General features: G+C 61.6%; 1 protein-coding gene across 2 annotated transcripts; it reads right to left on the bottom strand.

Annotated features, from left to right (window-relative positions):
• Positions 1 to 1,200: 1,200 nt before the first annotated feature.
• ODAD1 (outer dynein arm docking complex subunit 1) lies at positions 1,201 to 20,908 on the bottom strand. 2 transcript variants are annotated; one of them, XM_070063127.1, is made up of 16 exons: positions 20,768 to 20,908; positions 20,455 to 20,510; positions 20,109 to 20,201; positions 19,099 to 19,198; positions 18,799 to 18,988; positions 12,886 to 13,008; positions 12,656 to 12,769; positions 9,417 to 9,484; positions 7,494 to 7,681; positions 7,276 to 7,410; positions 6,969 to 7,051; positions 6,720 to 6,888; positions 3,092 to 3,255; positions 2,695 to 2,792; positions 2,367 to 2,445; positions 1,201 to 2,131 (listed from the first exon to the last, which is right to left on the bottom strand). In XM_070063127.1, exons 3-16 carry the CDS (start codon positions 20,176 to 20,178, stop codon positions 1,580 to 1,582), a joined length of 2,133 nt encoding a protein of 710 aa, XP_069919228.1. In that variant the 5' UTR covers positions 20,179 to 20,201; positions 20,455 to 20,510; positions 20,768 to 20,908; the 3' UTR covers positions 1,201 to 1,579. The 2 variants fall into 2 exon arrangements, with proteins under 2 accessions (XP_069919228.1, XP_069919229.1); XM_070063128.1 differs by lacking the exon at positions 20,768 to 20,908 and having other exon boundaries at positions 12,656 to 12,745; positions 20,455 to 20,594.
• Positions 20,909 to 21,118: the final 210 nt, after the last annotated feature.

The following is a 21,118-nucleotide window of genomic DNA, read 5'->3' as shown; positions in this document are numbered from 1 at the left end:
CAGCTCATCCAGCCCTCGGGGGCGCAGGCCGCAGTGGGGACGGTTTTCACCCCGCAGCCCTGGCGGCACCTCGGGTCGGGATGCTCTCTCCCGAAGACCCAGTCCTTACACAATTGCCAGCTGGCCCTGGCGTGACCGTGCCGGGTTCCAGGGTCCCAGGGGACAGGTGAGGAAGGTGACGTAGTGTTCGTCCTCACGGGCGGCCAGCCCCCTGCATCCGCACGTCCAACTTTCAGAAAAACAGCTGCAGGACACTGCGCATGAGCAGACTGGCTTTCTTGCCCCACAAATACCACAGAACAACTATTCCCACGGCATTGCTACTGTGCCCGGTCTATGGCACAGGCCCGTGTCCTAGCACAGCGGGTTAGGCCAGCACACAGCGCCAGCATCTCTCATCTGAGCTCTGGTTCAAGTCCCGGCTGCTCCACTTCCCATCCAGCCTCCTACTGATGGCTTGGGGAAGCAGCAGCAGATGACCCAAGTGCTTGGGGCCCTGCACCCACGTGGGAGACCCGGATGGAGCTCCTGGCTTTGGTCTGGCCTAGCCCTGACCGTGGTGGACATTTGGGGAGCAAACCAGTGGATGGAAGAGCTCTGCCACTCGGCCTTTCAAACAAAACTTTGTTAAAACTAAGAGCATGTGGGAGGGTGGTGGAGGTGTGGCGTGAACACCCCATGCTTTACAGAACAGACGCCCGCGGCTGCCGAGGGCCAAGGTACCCGGTGCTGTCCCAGGCCAGGGCCACCTCCCGCCAGGCTGTGACGCACTTGCTGTTCCGTCCTGGGGAGGATGCTCACCGCCGTCTCCTCGGGGCAGGGTCTGCTTGGGTTTGACTGCATTGAGTGTGGGCAGGGCGAGGGGCCTGGCCCTCGACAGGGCTCACGGGGCTCCTCCCTCTCCCCCACCCAGACAGAGGGAGCCGGGCTTCCTGCTGGCTCACATCAGGTCAGGTGACCCACTCTGACCAATGCCTGTGAAGGGGGCGGTGCGCGTCAGATGCAGGCGGAGGCTTTAGGAATCATGGAGGGAGAATGGGGGAGGTGTGTTAGTCCTCCGCCTGCTGTGCCAGCATCCCACATGGGCGCCTGTTCGAGTCCCAGCTGTTCCACTTCCAGTCCAGCCCCCTGCTGTGGCCTGGGAAAGCAGCAGCAGATGGCCCAAGTGCTTGGGCCCCTGCACCCGCGTGGGAGACATGCTTGCCGCCAGGCTGTGACCTTTATTTCCTAGGGCACAGCTCATCTGGTAGGTCCTGGGGGGCTCCTGGGGAGGGTGGGGAAGGAGGGACTTCAGCGACAGACCCAAGACTCCAGGAGAGGCTGGGAGACAAAGAAGAAAGCGCTGGAAACGGGGGAGCAGAGCAGGAGGCAGGGGATCAACGGGGGCAGAGACGGGGACAAGACACACAAGGGACCGGAGACTGAGCCTGGGGGATTGGGAGGCAGAAAGCAATGAAACTGGAGAGGACCAGAGACGCGCAGGAGACAGCTGGGGACAGACGGAGAGGCAGGGCCCCAGGCAAGCAGACAGGCAGAGAAGACCCTGCGAAGAGCCAGGGGCAGGGCCGGGCCGGGCGCCCTAGTAGTAGCACCGGGGGTCTCTGCTGGCGGAGGAGCTGGGGCCGGTGCTGGAGGCACGGCCGGTGCTGGATGCTTGGCCCTTGCCCGAACTGAAGCCTCTGCTCCCCGAGCTCTCCTGGCCTCTGCTGGACTGCACGTAGCCAGTGGAGCCCAGGTAGCTGCTGGAGCTGACCGGTCTAAAGGTTACGCGGCCCCGGCTTGAGGCCCGGCTGGAGCCCGGGGCCCCGCTGGCGCTGGTGCTGACCAGGGTCCCTGGCGCTGTGCTGGAGCTGCGTTCCCTAAAGGAGGCACTGCTGGACAGCTGGCCGAGGCTGGGGTCAGGGACGCCGAACGTGACGCGGCTCATGGAGCTCGTCCCACGGCCTCTGCTCGTCCTCTGGCTCAGGATGGACCCCGGCACCTCGTCCGGCTTCTTGGGGGTCCCCAGGGAGAGGCCGGAGCTGGCGCCCCGGGGGCCGGTGAAGCCCAGGCTGGGGGTGCTGTCCTCCTTCTTCACGGCCTCCGCCAGCTCCTTCTGCTGCTGCTCCTGGGCCAGCTCCCGCAGCTCCACCTGTCAAGGCAGTGAGCTGGACTAGGGGGCGGGGATGGGGCGGGGCGGGGGCGGGGCCGGCTCCTGCAGCTCCACCTGTCAAGCCAGTGAGCTGGGCCAGGGGGCGGGGATGGGGCGGGGGCGGGGCGGGGGCGGGGCCGGCTCTCACAGCTCCACCTGTCAAGCCAGTGAGCTAGACTAGGGGCGGGGGCGGGGCCGGGGCTCTGCCGCGCCTCCCGGGGCTCCCAGCTCTCACCGACTTCACCACTTGGCTCAGCAGCTCCTCCTTGCTCATCGGGTGGTCATCTTTGACCACCAGCCCTGGGGGGTCCTCCCTAGAGTGGAGAGGAGACGGAAGGGACCAGACTCTTGACCGCAAAACGCCGGAGATCCCCGCCCCACTCTGAAACACCTAAGGCGCCAGTTTCCCATGAGCTCCTTAGAGCCCCCACTCCTCTGGTTCCCTGGAGGCCCCCGCTTCACTTCCTAACCCATGGCCACCCCCTCCCGTCGCCGTCTGGCCCAAAGCCCCCAGGCCTCGCCTCTGTCTCCAGGAAGCCCCGCCCCCACGCCCTGAGCCTCACAGGTTGTCCGGGGGCTGCAGTGGGATGACTTTCTTGGGCAGGTCCTCCAGGCTCTGGCCCAGCACCATCAGGGCTGCATCCCCCAGGGACGTGTAGCCCTGGGGAGCAGGAGCCGGGGTAAGCGGGGCCCGTGCCCGGGCCCATCCCCACCCCACCCCGCCCCGGCCCTGCTCCGCCCCGCCCTCCCGCCCTGCCCGGCCCCACCCCGCCCTGGCCCCAGGCAACCCGGCCCCGCCCCAGCCCGGCATGGACCCGCCCCAGCCCCCCCCTCCCCGCGCAGCCCTGGGCCCCACCCCTCCCTGGCCCAGGCAACCCTGGCCCCCCCCAGCCCGGCATGGCCCCGCCCCAGCCCCCCCTCAGCCCTGGGCCCCGCCCAGGCCCCGCCCCGCCGCAGCACCTGCGTGTCCAGGAAGGCCTGCACCGTGAGGAACTGCATCAGCCGCTTCTCGATGATGCCCAGGTAGAGGCCCAGGTCCCGGTCCCGCAGGTGCGTCTTGACGCCCAGCAGGTCGTCGATGGCGCTGCGGTCGCAGTTGGCCTTGGTGAAGAGCACCTGGATGTCTGGGATTAGCGCGGGCGGCTGTCACGGATGGCGCCGCCGCCACCGCGCTGCCCTGCTCCGTGGGCGCAGAGACCCAAAGGGACAGGCCAGAGATTGCTGGGGCAGCAGGAAGGCACCACAGGAAGGGCGACCCCCGGGGAGTGCCCACCCACGGGCCAGGCAGTGAGGGCGCCGCACGGCTCCAGGGCTGTCGTCTCCGCTTTTCCCAACACATGACCCCAGGTGCACACGACCTTGGGGACCTATAGGTCACTTCTCATGACCCACACGCGGCCTGCTCAGACAAGGGCACTTTAAAAAGTTCATGGGATGCACCCAGCGCTGTAGAGTAGCGGGTAAAGTTGCCCCCTGCGGTGCCAGCATCCCATATGGGCGCCGGTTCGAGTCCCAGCTGCCCCACTTCCGATACAGCTCCCTACTAATGGCCTGGAAAAAGCACCAGCAGATGGCCCAAATCCCTGGGCCCCTGCACTCATGTGGGACCTGGATGGAGCTCCTGGCTCCTGCCTTCAGTCTGGCTTAGCCCTGGGGTTTATGCCATTTGAGGAGTAAATTGCCATTTGCAATGCTGGCATTCCACATCAGAGCACTGGTTTGAGTCCCGGCTGCTCCACTTTGCTCCCTGCTGATGGGCCTGGGAAAGCAGCAGATGATGGCCAAGTGCATGGGCCTCCACCACTCACAGTGGAGACCCAGATGGAGCCCCTGGCTCCTGGCTTCAGCCTGGCCCAGTCCGAGCCACTGCTACCATTTGGGATTGAATCAGCAGATGAGCAGATGGAAGATTCTCTCTCTCTCTCTCTCTCTCTCTCTCTCTCTCTCTCTCTCTCTCAAATACATAAATAAATCTTTAAAAAAAAAAAAAAAGCTGGGGCCGGCGCTGTGGCATAGCAGGTAAAGCTGCCACCTGCAGTGCCGGCATTCCATATGGGTAATTGTTCAAGACCCGGCTGCTCCACTTCTGATCCAGCTCCCAGCTAATTCACATGGGAAAGCAGCAGAAGCTGGGCCCAAGGACTGGGGCCATGTGGGAGACTCAGAAGAAGCTTCTGGCTCCTGGCTTCAGCATGGCCCAGCCCTAGTTGTTGAAGCCAATTTGGGAATGAACCAGCAGATGGAGGACTCTGTCTCTCCCTTCTCTTTGTGTAACTCTGCCTTTCAAATAAAATAAATAAATCCTTTAAAAAATAAAGAAAGACAAAGTTGCAAACCAGCACAGCATTTCACATTGGCAATAAAAAGAGAAAATCCAGGGCCGTCACTGTGGCATAGCGGTTAAGCTGCCACCTGCAATGCCAGCATCCCATATGGGCGCTGGTTCGAGTCCTGGCTGCTCCACTTCCTACCCAGCTCCCTGCTAATGGCCTAGGAGAAGCAGCAGAGGATGGCCCAAGTGCTTGGGTCCCCGCCACCCATGTGGGAGACCGGATGGAGTCCCAGGCTCCTGGCTTCCGCCTGGCCCAGCCCTGACCACTGCTGCCATCTGGGGAGTGAACCAGTAGATGGAAGATGTGTCTGTCTGTCTGTCTGTCTCTCTCTCTCTCTCTCTCTCACTCTCGCTCTGTCTTTCCCTCCCTCTCTGTAACTCTGGCTTGCAAATAAATAAACAACCCTTTTAAAGAAGAAAAAGAAAAATGGTGGGCCTGGCCCCTGACTTCCTGTCTCGTCATCGCTCCCTTCCACCAGTGCCCCTGCCATGATGCTGCTGCCACGCCCTTGAACCCCACAACCGCAAGCCAAGTAAACCTCTCTCCCGTATCAAGTCCCACCCTCAGGACCTCACTGTGGGAGCAGGAAAAGAACAAACTCCCCGAGCTTTTCACAGAAAGGTGAAAAGGGCAAGCTATAGTATGGGAGGAAACATTCGCCAAACCCAGGACTTACAAAGAACTCCTGCAGTTCAGCTGTAACAGGACAAAGAGCCCAACAGTTTTTTTGTCTGTTTTTTTTTTTGTCTGTGTTTTTTTGTTTTTTGTTTTTGTTTTGTTTTTGTTTTTGTTTTTGTTTTTTTTTTTTGACAGGCAGAGTTAAACAGTGAGAGAGAGAGACAGACAGAAAGGTCTTCCTTCCATTGGTTCACCCTCCCCCTCCCCAAATGGCCGCTATGGCCACGCCCTGCACTGATCCAAAGCCAGGAACCAGGTGCCTCCTCCTGGTCTCCTGCATGCAGGTGCAGGGCCCAAGCACTTGGGCCATCCTCCACTGCCTTCCCTGGCCACAGCAGAGAGCTGGACTGGAAGAGGGGCAACCGGGACAGAATCTGGTGCCCTGACCGGGACTAGAACCCAGGGTGCCAGCACCACAGGCGGAGGATTAGCCTATTGAGCCGCAGCGCTGGCCAGAGCCCAATGGTTTCAAAAGCCCAGCGCACGAGATTGAATGGGAACGACCCCAAGAGAGCCTATTGGCCTAGAAGGTGTGGATACCGTCAGTCATCAGGGGCACACAAGTTCACAGAGGTACCATTCACATGTTCAAGTGGCTGGAATCAACACAGCCACCAACATGAAGCGCCAGGGAGGGTGGGAAGCATCTGGGACGCCCAGACTCACTGTGGGGCTGCAACCAGCGTACAGCATCCAGCAGTCACCAACAGGCGCCCACACTAGGACCCAACAAGCCCACTGCCGGGCACTTGGGAAAGGATGGGTAGATGTGTGGGGGTGGGGGAATGGGTGGGTGGGTGGGTGGGTGGATGGATGGATGGATGGGTGGGTGGAGGGGTGGATGGATGGGTGGGTGGGTGGGTGGAGGGGTGGCTGTGGATGGATAGATGGATGGATGGATGGGTGGCTGTGGGATGGATGGGTGGGTGGGTGCCTGGGTGGATGCCTGGGTGGGTGGGTGAGGGATGGCTGTGGATGGATGGATGGGTGGGTGGGTGGGTGGGTGGAGGGGTGGCTGTGGATGGATAGATGGATGGATGGATGGGTGGCTGTGGGATGGATGGGTGGGTGGATGCCTGGGTGGATGCCTGGGTGGGTGGGTGGGGGATGGCTGTGGGTGGCTGTGGGATGGATGGGTGGGTGGGTGGAGGGGTGGCTGTGGGATGGATGGGTGGGTGGATGGATGGGTGGGTGGGTGGAGGGGTGGCTGTGGGATGGATGGGTGGGTGGGTGGTGGAGGGGTGGCTGTGGGATGGATGGGTGGGTGGGTGGGTGGAGGGGTGGCTGTGGGATGGATGGGTGGGTGGGTGGTGGAGGGGTGGCTGTGGATGGGTGGGTGGGTGGATGGGTGGGTGGGTGGGTGGGTGGTGGAGGGGTGGCTGTGGGATGGATGGGTGGGTGGGTGGTGGAGGGGTGGCTGTGGGGTGGATGGGTGGGTGGGTGGTGGAGGGGTGGCTGTGGATGGATGGGTGGGTGGGTGGAGTGGTGGCTGTGGGGTGGACTGGTAGCACAATGGCCTCCCTGGAAGGCCCCCAGGGCAGAGGTCCAGGCGGGGAGAGGCCCCGCCCCGCACTCACCGGTCTTGAGCTTCTCCAGCTGCCCGCGCAGCTCCGCGCAGCGGGCCTCGAGGTTCTCGCACTCGGAGCGCACGGCGTCCACGCGCTGCTGCAGCACCTCGCGCTCCGTCTGCTGCTGCGAGTGCCGGCTTTCCTCGCTGACCCGCGCGTGCACCAGAGCCTCCTGCACCTGCGGGACCGGGGCGGGAGGCTGGCGCCGTGCGCGGCGGCGTGCAGGCGGGAGGGGAGGAGCGCCGCGCTCGGCCTCACCTCCTTGATCTCGTCCTGCAGCCGCTGCAGCTCCGAGTTCTGCTCGTTGATGAAGTTGAACTCGGCGAAGTTGCGCTCCTCCACTTGGGGGCGTCGGCCAAGGCAGGCAGAGCGACGGAGAAAGAACGCCAGCCGCAAAGGCGGAGAGACGGGCCACGGCGACAAGTGCGGGCAGACGGGGCAGACAGACTCGTCACGGGACAGAAGGACACAGGCGTCGGCCCGGAGGCGGGTGGGGGAGACGGGCGCGCGGGCTGCACCCGCGACGCCCCGGTCCGGCCTCCCGCCCCGCCCGGGCCCTACTCACTCTCCAGGTACTTCTGCACCAGCAGGTCGGGGTCGCTCTCCCCGGTGAGCTGGGACAGCTTACTCAGGGCGTCCTCGTAGCGCAGCACCAGCTTCTCCTGGGAGGTCTTGCGGAGGCCTTCGGCCTCCTCCCGGGCTGCGGAAGACGGAGCGGCTGGGTCGGCGTCCCGGACGGCGGCTGGCGGCGGGGCGCACGCGGGCCGCCGGGCGCGGGCTCACCGCGCTGCTCGCGCTTCTCCAGGATGGCGGGGTCCGGCTGCCGCTCGTCGTGCTTGAGCTTGAGGAAGCGGTGCAGCCGCTCCAGGTGCGCTATCTGCCGCCGCAGCGCCTGCGCCTCCGTCTCGTTCTGCGCCACCTCCTTGTCCGCGCGCTCCCGCAGCATGCCCATCTTGACCTTCGCCTCCTCCCTGGGGGAGGCCAGCCTGGGTCAGGGCCACTGCAGGCTGGGTAGCGGTCGGCCTGGGGTTGTAGGGGCGGGCGTGGGGTCGGCCAGAAGTCACAGGGGCGGGCAGAACGATCTAGGTTCTAGGAGAGGGATGGGGCCGGGGTCGGGGTCAGGGCAGAGGTGCAGGGCCCATGAGAGGGCGTGGCTGCGGGGCACCGTGGGGGCTTCTGGGAGCCAGGACACTGTTGTGATTGGTGAGAGGTGGTGAAGGCGACAGAGCAAGCGATGACCCCAAACTGGGGAAAGGTGGCCTGGTGATAAGGTGACCGCGGGCGATGAGGGCGGCATGGGCGGGCCGGGCACGTCGCCACCTGAGCAGGTTCCTCTGGGGGCACCGGGGGGCGCCCTGACTCGCAGCTCACCATGCATCCCTGCCCTGCACTGCTGAAAATGCAGTCTCTACTCCAGCCTAGCGCCACGGTCACCGTCGAGGCCGCAGGGCTGGGCAGCGAGGCAGCAGGCCAGGCTCCCCAGGGCCTCTGGCCGCCAGCCACGCCAGCTCTCGTCTCCACCCAGAGTTCCAGCTCCTCACCCTGCCAGGGCCACCTTAGCCCAATCGGGAGGCAGCTCCCCCACCCCCAACACAGGCCTCCGGAATCAGGACTCAGTTCCTCCAGGGCCTTAGGCTCCACGACACCAAGGCGCAGGGGAGACGAAACCCAGCTTCCCCAGGCGCCAGGGGAGGGCCGTGTGCGTTAGACGGCTGAATTTCCAGGGCAGCCCTAGGGACAGAGTCTCAGAGACCGGAAGCGACCGTCCCTAGTCACCTAGCAAAGTGCAGGGGACACAGGCTGCCCCCTCCTCCCTCACCAGCTGGAGCTGCCCAGCTGCGCCCTGCATGGCAGTTCACGGTGCAGAAGCAGGCAGAGTCGAGGGGCTGGCCGCGTACAGCCCGGCCAGCCGCAGTCCCTCCTGCAGAATCAGGACTGAGAATCGCTAAGCACGAGCCCGCAGGTGCTCCGTGGACTTGGAGAGAGAGAAGCCACATGAGAGGCTAGATCGGAGCCGTGGTGGTCCGAGGGTAGATGGGCCTCAGGAAAGAGGCCCACACGAAGGCCACAGCCAAGGACTGTGTGCCTGCCTCAGCGTGCAACGTCCAGAACACGCAAACCCCAGGGACAGGAAGGAGCCTGGGGACTGCCGGGCCTCGGGGAGGGGAGGGAGAGGAGGGAGGACAGTGAGTGCCAGGGTTTCCTTTGGGGGGGGGAGCACTTTGGACCTCAGTAGGAGTGAGGGCTGAGGCTCCGGTGCCAGGGACGGCCGAGGGAGAGCCAGTGCCGCTCCCTGTGAGGGAGAGACCCAGAAACCACGCGTGGGGAGCAGGAGGGGAACGGGGCTGAGGCAGGGAGAGGGGCAGAGGCAGAGCCTGGAGCCCCTGAGAGCCACAGTCAGCCAGAGAAGCCCGCACTGAGGGTAGCTCCGTCCTGTACAGAGCGTCCCCGCCTGAAGTGGCCGGACAGTCTCCGTCCCTTTCCGCCAGCGCCTGCTGGGTGCCCTGCCTCTGCCTCATCTCCCTTGGCCCTGCACTAGCCACGGGGTAAGGAAGCCTTACTTACTCACTGCAGACCGGGAGCCACGAGCCACGGGGGCCAATGAGGTTCATTTGCACACCCCAGGAATGGGACCTTGGCCTTCGGGCAGATGCACCTGAATCACCCAGGCCCCGCCCTACTGGGACGCCACGGAGGGGCCCTTACCTGATGGCGTAGGCAGAGGTGGAGGAGAGGATGAGGGTGCTGACCATGTGCTGCAGCAGGTGCATCTCCTGCCGGGGAGGAGGACCAAAGAGAAGCCGGCTCCTTAGCTCCCCAAGCCCGCGCTGCCCCACCCGCGAGGGCGACCCCTGAGCTTGGGAAGGGTGCAGCGGGAGGTCGGCAGTCAGGGGAGAGCCAGTGGAGGGGCTGGGAAACGCCTGCCCGTGAATGTTCCCCAGGATGGCGTCGCTGAACCGTGGCCCTGTGGCCACACTGCTTGCTCTCCTACGTCCACATTAGTGCCCGGGGCGGGGGGTGAAAAGCATTCTCGAGAATGAGCGAGAAAGAGAAGGATGGAGAAAGGTGGGGAATTTTGTACATGCACACACACACACTTCCAGGTAGGATTTCGAAAATGAACAGCAAAATAAAGTTATCTTTTCATTCCATTTTTTTCCACACACACATGTACACATTTACTTTTGCAAACAGAAACCCAGAATGGATTATCAGAAAGTAAGGAAATGGGCTGGCACTGTGGTGTAGCGGGTGAAGCCACCATCTGCAGTGCCGGCATCCCATATGGGCACTGGTTCGAGTTCCGGCTGCTCCACCTCTGATCCAGCTCTCTGCTGTGGCCTGGGAAAGCAGTAGAAGATGGCCCAAGTGCTGGGGCCCTGCACCCGCGTGGGAGACCTGGAAGATGCTGCTGGCTCCTGGCCTCAGATCAGCTCAGCTCTGGCCGTTGCGGCCATTTGAGGAGTGAACCAGCGGATGGAAGACCTCTCTCTCTGCCTCTGCCTCTCTCAGTCTGTAACTCTGCCTCTCCAGTAAATAAATAAATAAATAAATAAATAAATAAATAAATAAATAAATAAAAGTTAAAAAGGAGGCAACAGGGCTGGGGGAGATGGAGGAGGCTCCAGGTCTGCGTAGGGACAGCTGTGATTCGGGAGCCTTGCTAACGTTCACAGAGGACAAAGGCAACTAAATCAGTAGAGAGAGAAACGGAAAGCCAGTGCAGAGGGAAGCGGGGGCCAGTGAAGGGCAGAGCTGCAGCGGGGCCAGGGCAGCGGGGACGGCGGGGCTGGAGCAGCAGGGCCCGGGCAGCAGGGACGGCGGGGCCAGAGCAGCGGGGATGGCAGGGACAGGGCAGCGGGGCCAGGGCAGCAGGGACGGCTGGGACAGGGCAGCGGGGAAGGCTGGGACGGGGCAGCGGGGCCAGGGCAGCGGGGACGGCGGGGCTGGAGCAGCGGGGATGGTAGGGACAGGGCAGCAGGGACAGCTGGGACGGGGCAGCGGGGCTGGGGCAGTGAGGCGGTCACTCTGCTCCATCTGCAGACACCCCTCCCCTTGGGCACCAAGCATGACCCACATGAGCCTCGAGCCCTGAGCTCTTCCTTGCCCCAGGCTTGGGGGTGTGGGGCGGGCGGAGCTGCAACGATTCTGCACGTGTCGGGTGACTGAGCCAGGGTCCCCACTGTGGGAAGGAGATAGCTGAAACTGGGAACGTTCTAGAAAAAAAAATAGTGATGCTGGACTGGATCACAGGCACTGACATAAACTCGTTTTAAAATACACATGTTGCCAGCGCCACGGCTCACTGGGCTAATCCTCTGCCTAGCGACGCCAGCACCCCGGGTTCTAGTCCCTGTCGGGGCGCCGGAGTCTGTCCCGGTTGCCCCTCTTCCAGTCCAGCTCTCTGCTGTGGCCCGGGAGTGCAGTGGAGGATGGCCCAAGTGCTTAGGCCCTGCACCCCATGGGAGACCAGGAGGAGGAACCTGGGTCCTGGCTTCAGATCAGCGCAGTGCGCCAGCGGCGGTCATTGGAGGGTGAACCAACGGCAAAAGAAAGACCTTTCTCTCTGTCTCTTTCTCTCACTGTCCACTCTGCCTGTCAAAAAAAAAAAAAATACACATGTGGGCCGGCACTGTAGTGTACCACGTTAAGCCACTACCTGCAGCGCCAGCATCCGGTTGAGTCTGGCTGCAGTACTTCTGATCCAGCTCTCTGCTACGGCCTAGGAAAGCAATGGAAGGTGGCCCAAGTGCTTGAGCCCCTGCCACCCACCTGGGAGACCTGGAGGAAGCGCCTGGCTCCTGGCTTCGTTCAGTCTGGCACAGTGCTGGCTTTGTGGCCATTTGGGAAATGAACCAGAGAATGGAAGAGCTCTCTCTCACTGTGGGTGTCTCTCCCCCTCTCTCTGTAACTCTGACTTTTGAAATAAATAAATAAATGTTTTAGGTCAATAAATAAAACGTGCATGTGGTTTCTCAGGGCTTTGAGAGAAGCCAAGAGCAATGAGGGCACCTGTGTCCTGGTTTCCCGACACCTGCTCCTCACTGGACAGAAACCAGGAGTCCCTGGGAACTGGGACAGCGCAGGTCCCGCCTGCCTAGCCTGTCCTCCCGGTGCCCCAGAGGAAGGAAGGGCTCACAGGAGTGACAGGGACAGTCTGCACGTCAAGGTGGGTAGCCACACTCAGGGCTGCCTGTTACCCGAGACTGCAGTGGGAAGGGGGGTGGGGAGGCTCCCGCCCATGCACACACCCCCAGGCGGACAAACAACAGGGTTAGGGAACCAGCTGCGCAGCAAGGCCCGTGCCCGAACACTGCAGGCCACGTATTCACCAGGCCACAGGGACGGGGATCAGAGCTGCCCGCCTCGGGCGCCCCCTCCCCCCGTGCCCGCACTGCTGAGGCTGCCACACAGAGCGGACAGGACCCACGGGGCGGGACGTCGTCCAGCCACGGCCGGCGTCCTGGAAGCCTCCGAAACGTCAAGGTCAGGGGACAAAGCCGCGGGAAGCCGGCGGCTCCAGGTGCACCCATGTGCTGGGGCCCTGGCCTGGAATGGCAAAGGGCAGCGCTGGGACCACCGAACAGAGGCCGCCTGGAACGCTCTCCCGCGTTCAGGTCCCACCTCGCAGAGCTGCGAGGCGTCCATGGGAAACCCGCACCGAACGCATCAGCCCCGCCAGGCGCCGCCAAACAGCTCCACAGTCACAGTGATAGGCTTCCTCTGGCGAAAACACCATCACTCATACACACAGGGGGAGAGAGAGAGGAAGGGCGGGAGGATGGGCTGGCTCTTCAGTGGGCCCCAGAGGCCAGGCAGGTGCCTGGAGCCTGGCTCTGCTCTCTGCCAGTCTGCCCCTGCCCGCGCCGGGCGCCTCCCACACTTCCGCCCTTGCAGCCCCGGGCGCACAGCCGCAGGCAGGACCTGGGGAGGAGTCCGCTGACCTTCCGTAGCCTGTGGTCCACCTCCAGGTAGCGGTTCCTCTCGATGCGCAGCAGGTCCAGCTCCTCCCGCAGGGCCGCGTTCCGCACCAGCTGGATGTCAAAGTGGCAGGTGACCTGGGGGAGGGGGGGGCGGGGGGAGGCAGACGCGAGAGTGTGGCTGGCGCCTGGCCCAGCTGGGTCCCCAGCAGCCCGCTTCCCCGGGGCCCTCCCTCCGCGAAGCCGCCCCTCACCCTGTCCAGCTGGTCCTCCAGGATCTTGATCCGCCGCTGCATCCTCACCTTCTGCTCCAGGACGACCCCCGGGCCCATGACGTCCTTACTTTGGGTGAAGATCCGGGTCTCCCACTCCTGGATCTGGAAAGAAAGAGGCTGGTTCCTGTCTGTCACAGCCAGTGTGGGCGAGAGGGAGTGCCCGGCCGTGGCTGCCGTCTTCTGTCCAGGTGGCCCAGCTGACAGTTCCCAGTGACTCTCTGTGTGGCTCTGGTGAGGCTAACATGCTGCCCTGACCGTGGCCAACCTCGGGGACTGGCCTGGAGATAGACACGAGCCCAGAGCTTGGCCAGCCTGCCTCCTTTCCCGGTGTTTGGGGGGAAACGCCTGAGATGGGAGGTTGAGGTCCCAGGACGCCTGCTGACGTAGCCCCTGCCACCGCCACCAACAGAGAGGATCCTGGGAGAAGGAGGCTGGCAGGCACAAGTAGGTAGTGAGGCAGGGCCGGACCCCAAGAGGTCACTGAGTTAAAGTGAGATCATGGGGCCGGCGCTGTGGTGCAGTGGGTAAAGCCACCGCCCGGGACACCAGCACCCCATACAGGCGCTGGTTCGAGTCCCGGCTGCTCCACTTCTGATCCAGCTCCCTGCTAATACGCTAAGCAGTGGTAGATGGCCCATGTGCTTGGGCCCCTGCCCCCACCGTGGGAGACCCCGATGGAGTTTCTGGTCTCTGTCTTCAACCTGGCCCAGTCCAGCCGTTGTGGCCACTTGGGGAGTGAACCAGCAGACGGAAGCTTGCTCTCTCTCTCTCTCCCCCTCTCCCTCTCTCCCTCTCTCCCTCTCTCCCTCTCTCTCTGTCATTCTGCCTCTCAAATAAATAGATAAATCCTTAAAAATAATAACAAAATATAATGAGATCACTGGGCAGGGGCCTAATCAAATGTGACTGCTGTTTCATCAGGAAGGTATTTGGGACACAGAGGTGCACACAGGGAGACGGCCATGTGGAGACCAAGGCAGCAATGGGGCCGACGCTTCTGCGTGGCAGGGGGCACCAGACACCAGGGGCGGAGCCTGGAGCAGACCTGCAGACTCCCTGGCCTTGCACTTCAGACCTCCAGACTGTGGGACGATGCCTTGCTGTTGGATGCCCCCACCCACCCCAGTTTGTGTGCCTTGTTAGAGACCTCAGTGAAATAGCATAAGGAGACTTCAGAGAGTCTGCAAGTGGAATTAAAAGGTGAGTTTATTTTGATGCCAAAAATAATTCAAATCCATGTATAGGTTTTTATTAAAGATGATTGATTGATTGATTGGAAATGCAGCATTAGAGAGAGAGAGAGAGGAAGAAAAAGATTTTCCACCTGCTGGTTCACTCCCCAGATGGCCACAATGGCCAGAGTTGGACCCGTCGGAAGCCAGGAGCAGTTGTCTCCCACGTGGATGCAGGGGGCTAAACACTTGGGCCATCCATTCAGAGAGTGGGATCGGAAGTGGAGCAGCTGGGATTCAAACCTGCACCCATATGGGATGCCAGCACTGCAGGCCGCGGCTTTACCCGCTGCACCACAGCACCAGCCCCATGCATAGCTTTTTCGTAATACACATTTCCATGAACTCGTGGAAGACACCAACATACCTCCAGACATCACACCAAACACCACAGGGATATTTTCGATTTTTGAGGATACTGATTTTTGTCCAGACACCACATAAACTGCTAGCTTAGGGGCCAGCACTGTGGTGCAGCGGGTTAAAGCCCAGGCCTGCAACGCCGGCATCAGTTCAAGTCCCGGCTGCTCCACTTCTGTCCCAGCTCTCTATTATGGCCTGGGAAAGCAGTGGAAGATGGCCCAAGTCCTTGGGCCCCTGCACCTGCGTGGGAGACCCAGAAGCTCCTGGCTCCTGGCTTTGGGTTGGCTCAGCTCTGGCCAATCTGGGGAATGACCCAGCAGATAGAAGACCTCTCTCTCTCTCTCTCTCTCTCTCTCTCTCTCTCTCTCTGGTTCTACCTCTATCTGTAACTCTGTCTTTCAAATAAATAAAATAAATTAAAAAAAAAAAACCTCTAGCTTAAGGTGGTTCCCAAAGTAGTGGTATCTACCATCAGATTCCACTACATTCCTTTCTGTGGTGTCACGTCTGTGAAACTGGGTGTTCAGCAGTTGCTGTGATAAAAATCAAGTCCTCAGACGCCGGCACTGGAGCAGACCAGGTTAAACCACTGCAGGCCATGCTGTAGCCCACACCCGAGTGTCAGCTGGAGTCCCAGCTGCTCCGTTTCCAATCCGGCTTCCCAATAATGCACCTGGGAGAGCAGCAGATGATGGCTCAATTTCTTGGGCCCTGGATGGAATTCCTGACTCCTGGCTTCAGCTTGGTCCAACCCGGGCTGTTATGGGCATTTGGGGGAGTGAAGCAGTGGGTGGAAGCTCTCTCTCTAAGGGAGCTCTTTGCATTATTGTTTCATAAAAAAAAATTGTTTTATTCGAAAGGAAAAGTCACAGAGAGAGGAGAGACAAAGATCTTTCATTTCTCACTGCTGTATACTGTTGGATCACAAATACACCACATCGATGGACTCATTCAAATTCTGATGGGTGTCAGGGCTGGGATGAAGATGCACCTGCCAGCACTCTGCCTCACGCTGGCCACAGGCCGGCCCCGGGCCGATGCTCAGAACCGGAACTTCTCGGTGGGAGGGGTACAGCAGATCTAAACTGTGGAAAGACCACTCTGGCTTGCTGCCAGCACTGTTTCCATGGAAACACACTGGGCTGGGGTGAATTCAGAATGTCAGCTGCGTTTCCAGGCAACGTTTATCATGCAAACAACGTGATTGGGTACAGAGCACCTGCAGCCCCGCTGTGAGCGGCCCGAGGAGGGTGTGCTGACACTGTCTCCCTGCCTTCTCTCCCTCTGCAGAAAGAAGTGACCTGGTGCCAAGCTGTAGCCTGCCGGGTCCCACCAGTGTGCCAGGATGACCCCGAGAGCCCTTGATGGTGACCACGCAGACACGACGCAGCCCTGGTCAGAGGTGGTGGGTAGGTCTGTCTCCAGATTTAACAGAGTGGGGGCGGGGGTGGGTGAGGAGGCAAGGGCTTTTCAGAACACGTGTGACCACTTGCACCCCCCACCAGTGCTCCTTCACCTTGGTGCTTTTATTCTCATTGTTGTTTGTTTTTTCTTTTTATTTATTTATTTGAAAGACAGTTACAGAGACAGAGGGAGAGAGAGAGAAATCTTCCATCCACTTATTCATTCCCCAAATGGCTGCAATGGCCAGGCTGAGCCAGGCCGAAGCCAAGAGCCAGGAACTTCTTCCAGGTCTCCCACTGGGGTAGGGCCCAAGGACTCGGGCCGTCCTCCACTGCTCTTCCAGGCACAACAGCAGGGATGCCGGCGCTGCAGGTCACGGCTTAACCTGGTGTGCCACAGCGCCAGCCCCTGTTCTTTGCACTTTTATATAAACTTTGGAATCTGCTTGTCAATTACACTCACCAAAACTTTTTTTTTGCAATCACGTCAAATGCCTAAATTAGTTTGGGACAACTGACAATCTACAACTCTGGCTCTGCCGATCCGTGGATGTGGTACATTGCCACATTAGTTACCGTCTTTAAAATTCTCAGCAATACGTTATAATCGGAGGCCAGTGTGTGGTGCAGTGGGTTAAGCTGCCACCTTCCACACTGGCACATATACGGGCGCCAGCTGGAGTCCTGACTGCTCCACTTCTGATCCAGCTCCCTGTTAATGCACCTGGGAAAGCAGTGGAAGCTGACCCACGTGGTTGGGCCCCTGCACCCACGTGGGAGACGTGCCTGGAGTTCCAGGCTCCAGGCTCCCGGCTTCGGCCTGGCCCAGCCCCAGTTGTCGCAGCCACTTGGAGGGAGCACCAGTGGATGGCAGCCCTCCCACTCTCTCTTTTTCTTCCTCTTTCTCTATAACTGTGCCTTTCAAATAGCTAAAATAAATCTTCAGCAGATACACAAAATGTTATAATGTAACTCCAAGGAGGCCTTGCACACTCTTTATTAGATTTCCTCCTAGGGCTTTCGGCTGGCTGTATGTTTGTCTTATTTTATTTTCTCAAAGTTCCTCTGCCGATACAGGAAGCATAAGAGACTTTGTATATGAATTTTGATGTTAGCACACTGTTAAAGTATCTTGCTAATTCTAATAAATTGGCATTAGTCTTCAGAACCTTCTTTGTACACAGTAGCTTCTATAAATAATCACAGTTTCACTCTTCCTCTCTAATCTTTTAATCTTCTTTTTCCTTTCCCTCACCATGCCCTACTAGGCAGGCCCTCCCACCACTATATGCTGATAGCAATGGTGCCAGCTGACACACTGTCACTCTTGCTAATCTCAAAGAGAACTTGTTTCATGTTTCAATATCAAATATGATGTTTGTTGTAGATGTTTTCTGGTTGCCCTCTTTTTTAAATTTTATTTATTTGAAAGAGAGAGAGACAGAGAAAGAGAGCGAGCGAGCTCCCATCTGCTGCTTCCTTCCCACAAATGTCTGTAACGACCAGGGCTGGGCCAGGCCAAAGCCAGGAGCTGGGAACGCAATCCAGGTCTCCTACGTGGGTGGCAGAGAACCAACCACTTGAGCCGTCGTCTGCACCAGGAGCCAGAGCCGGGTACAGAACCCAGGTCCTCTGAGGCAGGCCCTGAACCAGTGGCCCAAACCCCTGCCCCCAGGCCGCTCTTCATTCCTGTCGGCCAAAAGCCAGGGATGGACATGGACTGCAGCCGTGAAGGGGCTGACGCCGGCGGCTGTGTGTCAGTCTCCGTGCTTCACGGCCGTGAGCGCACACGTGAGTCACACACACGCCAGACTCCCACGGTGACCGTCAGGAGCGCGCGGGGGGGTTCTTTTAAAAGGCAGCCCTTCAACAGACCAGACTTCTCATTTGCGAACATCGCTCTGCTTGGGCCTGGGTCAGGAAAGCCTGAGGGGAGAAATTCAAGCGGCCCACACCTGCAGAGCCGGCACACTGCCAAGAACAGCCCACGTCGGCCATGGGGACGTCAGAATCCACTTTCCCAAAGCCAGCGGGGTGAGACTGGGCGCCAGACAGACTCACAACAGAGGACCAAGTGGTGACAGAGTAACAGCCCCCCAAAGATGCCTACGCCCCCACCCCGGGACCTCTGGCCGGGCTGCTCCTTCAAGCCACCAGGAGAACTGTGTGCAAGGATCTCGGGACGCAGACCCTTCTGCACGGACCCAGCAGGCCCAGGGTAATCCCAGGGGCCAGAGTCGGGGAGGATGAGATGGGGCAGGCGTCCGGGTGACTCCACTGGCCACTGCTGGCTCCGGCTATGCAGGAAGGGGCCCCGAACCAGGGAGTGCAGTGGCCTCGGAGGCTGGGAAGGGCTCTGCACAGCTCGCGGGGCCCACATCCTGACCTGACCCACCTCAGACTTCCGGCCTCCAGACCCCTAAGGTAACCGATTTGTGTGCAGCAGGTGTAACCTGCCACGGTGGAGGTAAGAAAGGATGCAGGGCCCCCAGGACAAGCTGCTGTCCAACCCCTGTCTAGAACAAGGCGAGGATGTGCAGGAACGCACCTGGCCTCGACAGAGTAGAAGGGAGAACCCCAACTGGAAAACGTGCAAGCCCTTAACTGCGTGTTCCCAGCTGCGCGCATCAGGGGTGCATGGAGTACAAGGTCCTGAGGCAGAGGCACGGCGCTGCCGTCATCTTCCCGGGCCGGCACGGCCGCAATTCCAAAGGGCGAACCTTTCTCAAATTCACTAACCCACCCCCCACCCCTGGTGTGGGACCGTGCTAAGCCCCAACCACCCACATTCCCCACGAATACAGCTCCATCAGTGGACGCTGTCAACGGCCCCGTTTCTCAGATGAGGAAGCTGAGGCTCAGGGACGTGACTGTGACGATGCCCCAGGACCCACCTCCTGATCCAGGGCCCTGGTCTGCGCCTGCAGCTCGTCCACCTCGGCCTGCACCCGGACCCGGCACTTCAGCAGGCGGTCCATCTGCTCCAGCCGCTCGTTGTCCTGCAGCCGCTTGACCTGGCTCTGGGCCACGCCGATCTGCATCTGGAGCCTGGCCCGCACCTCCTCCAGGTGCCGGATCTCCTCGCTGCGCAGGCCGGGGGGGGGGGGGGGGGGGGGCAGGGGCAGAGCTCAGCGGTGCTGCCCCTGCCCTAACCCCAGCCCCTTTAACCCTCTCCTCCCCGGGGCTTGGCTCACAGCTGCTTGTTGATGCGCTGGTGGACTTCCTTGCTGTAGGCCCGCCTCTCCCCCTCCATCACCTTGCACTGTCTCTGCAGGCGGCTCAGCTCCCAGTCCACTGAGGGTGGGGTCGACAGGGGACTCAACAGAGGTCTGTGCCACCAGCCCCTTCTGCCCAGGATCTGGGAATTCTGGTCCCTCAAACTGCAACTGAACTGAAGACCGGGCCTCACCCCCCCCCCCCTGCTGGGACTCCGTGTCCCTCAGACCGCCTGGTCACTTCACACTCCCCGAACTCCAGGACCAGCTGGGGTTGGGACACTTACTCATTTCCCCACTAGAGGGCGCTCGAGAAAGGCGTCTCAGTGCTTTGGGGCTGAGACACAGGACCTGGAATCTAGGGGTGCTCCGGGCCTCAGCTCCATCCTCCGGCCTCCTCGCTCTGTCAGCTCCTCCCCTGGGCTCAGACTCCATCCTCCCCCCCCTGGACCAGCACCCCCAGGATCCTCTCGGAGCGGACCCCACCCATCTGACGCTCACGGGCCTCCCAAAACACCTGCAGGACCCTCAAGGCCAGAGTCCCATGTGACCTGACCCCTCCCATCTGTCCGGTCCCGTCCCACGGATATGTGGTGGCGTCGGGAGACATGTAGGGGAGAGGGAGGCAGAGTCTACTGATTCCTACGAGATAGAGACCAGGGATGTGCTGCACACCCTGCCAGGCACATAACACCCCCCACAACCACCCCGCCCCAAGGCTGAGAAACACAGCCCTAGCCACGTGCCGTTCCCCCTGGGGGAAATACCCCTCCTGCTCTCTCCTCTTGGCAGTGCCTGGGACTACCTCGCAGCTCCACTCCAGCCGCTGCAGCCGGCAGTCCTGCCAGCCCACCCCACTCCACTCCCTGCCTGCCCGGCCTCCCGGTCCCGCAGTCGGCGCTCCCCGCCGCCGCCGCTAGAGGGCGCCCCTGCACCGCCCCGGGCCCGCCACTCCAGGCGCGGAGGCGTGAATGACAGGCAGGAATTACCCATCCCCTCCGGCAAGGCCTCGCTGCCGTCCTCGGAGCGGTTGCTCCCCGCAGAGTGTCCCAGCGGCATCGTGGCCTAAGAGGACCGGGCTCCTGTAGGGGCAGACACGGGCCCCCTCAGGCCACAGGCCACCGAGCGGGCCCGGGTCTCACTTCTTCCAAGGGGAGGGGGCAGGGGGCATCGCTCGGGCGGGCCCGCCTCCCGCCTGCTCCGTGTCGCGTCCCGGCGCCGCGAGGACGGGTCCTCTGGACTTTCGGAGTCCGTGAGCCCCGGCTGGTTGCTTAGAGAGGAGGGGGCGCCCCTGACGGCTGGGGGGTGGGAAATGGGGGGACGCCGGGGCGCTACCTGCCGGAAAACGGGACCTGTCCCTGACGCGGATGCTCACTGTTGTGGTCCGGTTACTGGGGAGACCAGAGGCCAATGAGGCCCGGGGACAGCGGCCGGGGAGGGGCCGAGGCTGGGGAGGGGTCGGAGGCGGCTGCGGAGCGGAAGACCCCGGGGGGCTCAGGGGGATCCAGGCGGACGGGGGCACGGTGGGCGGGCGGCGGGAGTCCGCGCTGGGCTGGGAGGGGAGGAGGTGCAGGGTCTTCGCGGGGCGGGGCTCGGCGGCCGGCGAGGGGTCAGTAAGGGGCCGGGCAGGGCGGTGGCGACCGGAGACCGGGGCTGGGAGGGCCCTGGGCCTGTGAGCGGCGGCAGACAGGGCCTGGAAGGACACATCTGGGAGGCTTTCGGGTGAGGCCGAAGTCCTTGAGGCCGTCTTCAGATGCTGAATACCGCGTTAGGCTGAGGGGGTCACTAGCCGGGAGTTGTGAAATGGGGGCGCCCTCGCCGCCGTCGCCGGGCCTCACAGCGACTCACTGCGCCTGCGCGCCCAACGGCCTCCCGTAAAGCCGCCAAAAAGTCTGGGCGGCTTCCCGAGTCTGCGCACTCGGAGGCGGAAGTGGGCGGAGGCCTCGGGGCGCCCGCCACGCCCCCGCCTTCCGGCCACGCCCCCTGCGCGGCCCGCAGC

The sequence above is a fragment of the Oryctolagus cuniculus genome, chromosome 18 (genome assembly GCF_964237555.1).
Source record: "Oryctolagus cuniculus chromosome 18, mOryCun1.1, whole genome shotgun sequence".
Classification (NCBI taxonomy): domain Eukaryota; kingdom Metazoa; phylum Chordata; class Mammalia; order Lagomorpha; family Leporidae; genus Oryctolagus; species Oryctolagus cuniculus.
The sequence above is the reverse complement of the archived record's forward strand: the minus strand, read 5'-3'. Positions and strand labels throughout refer to the sequence as shown.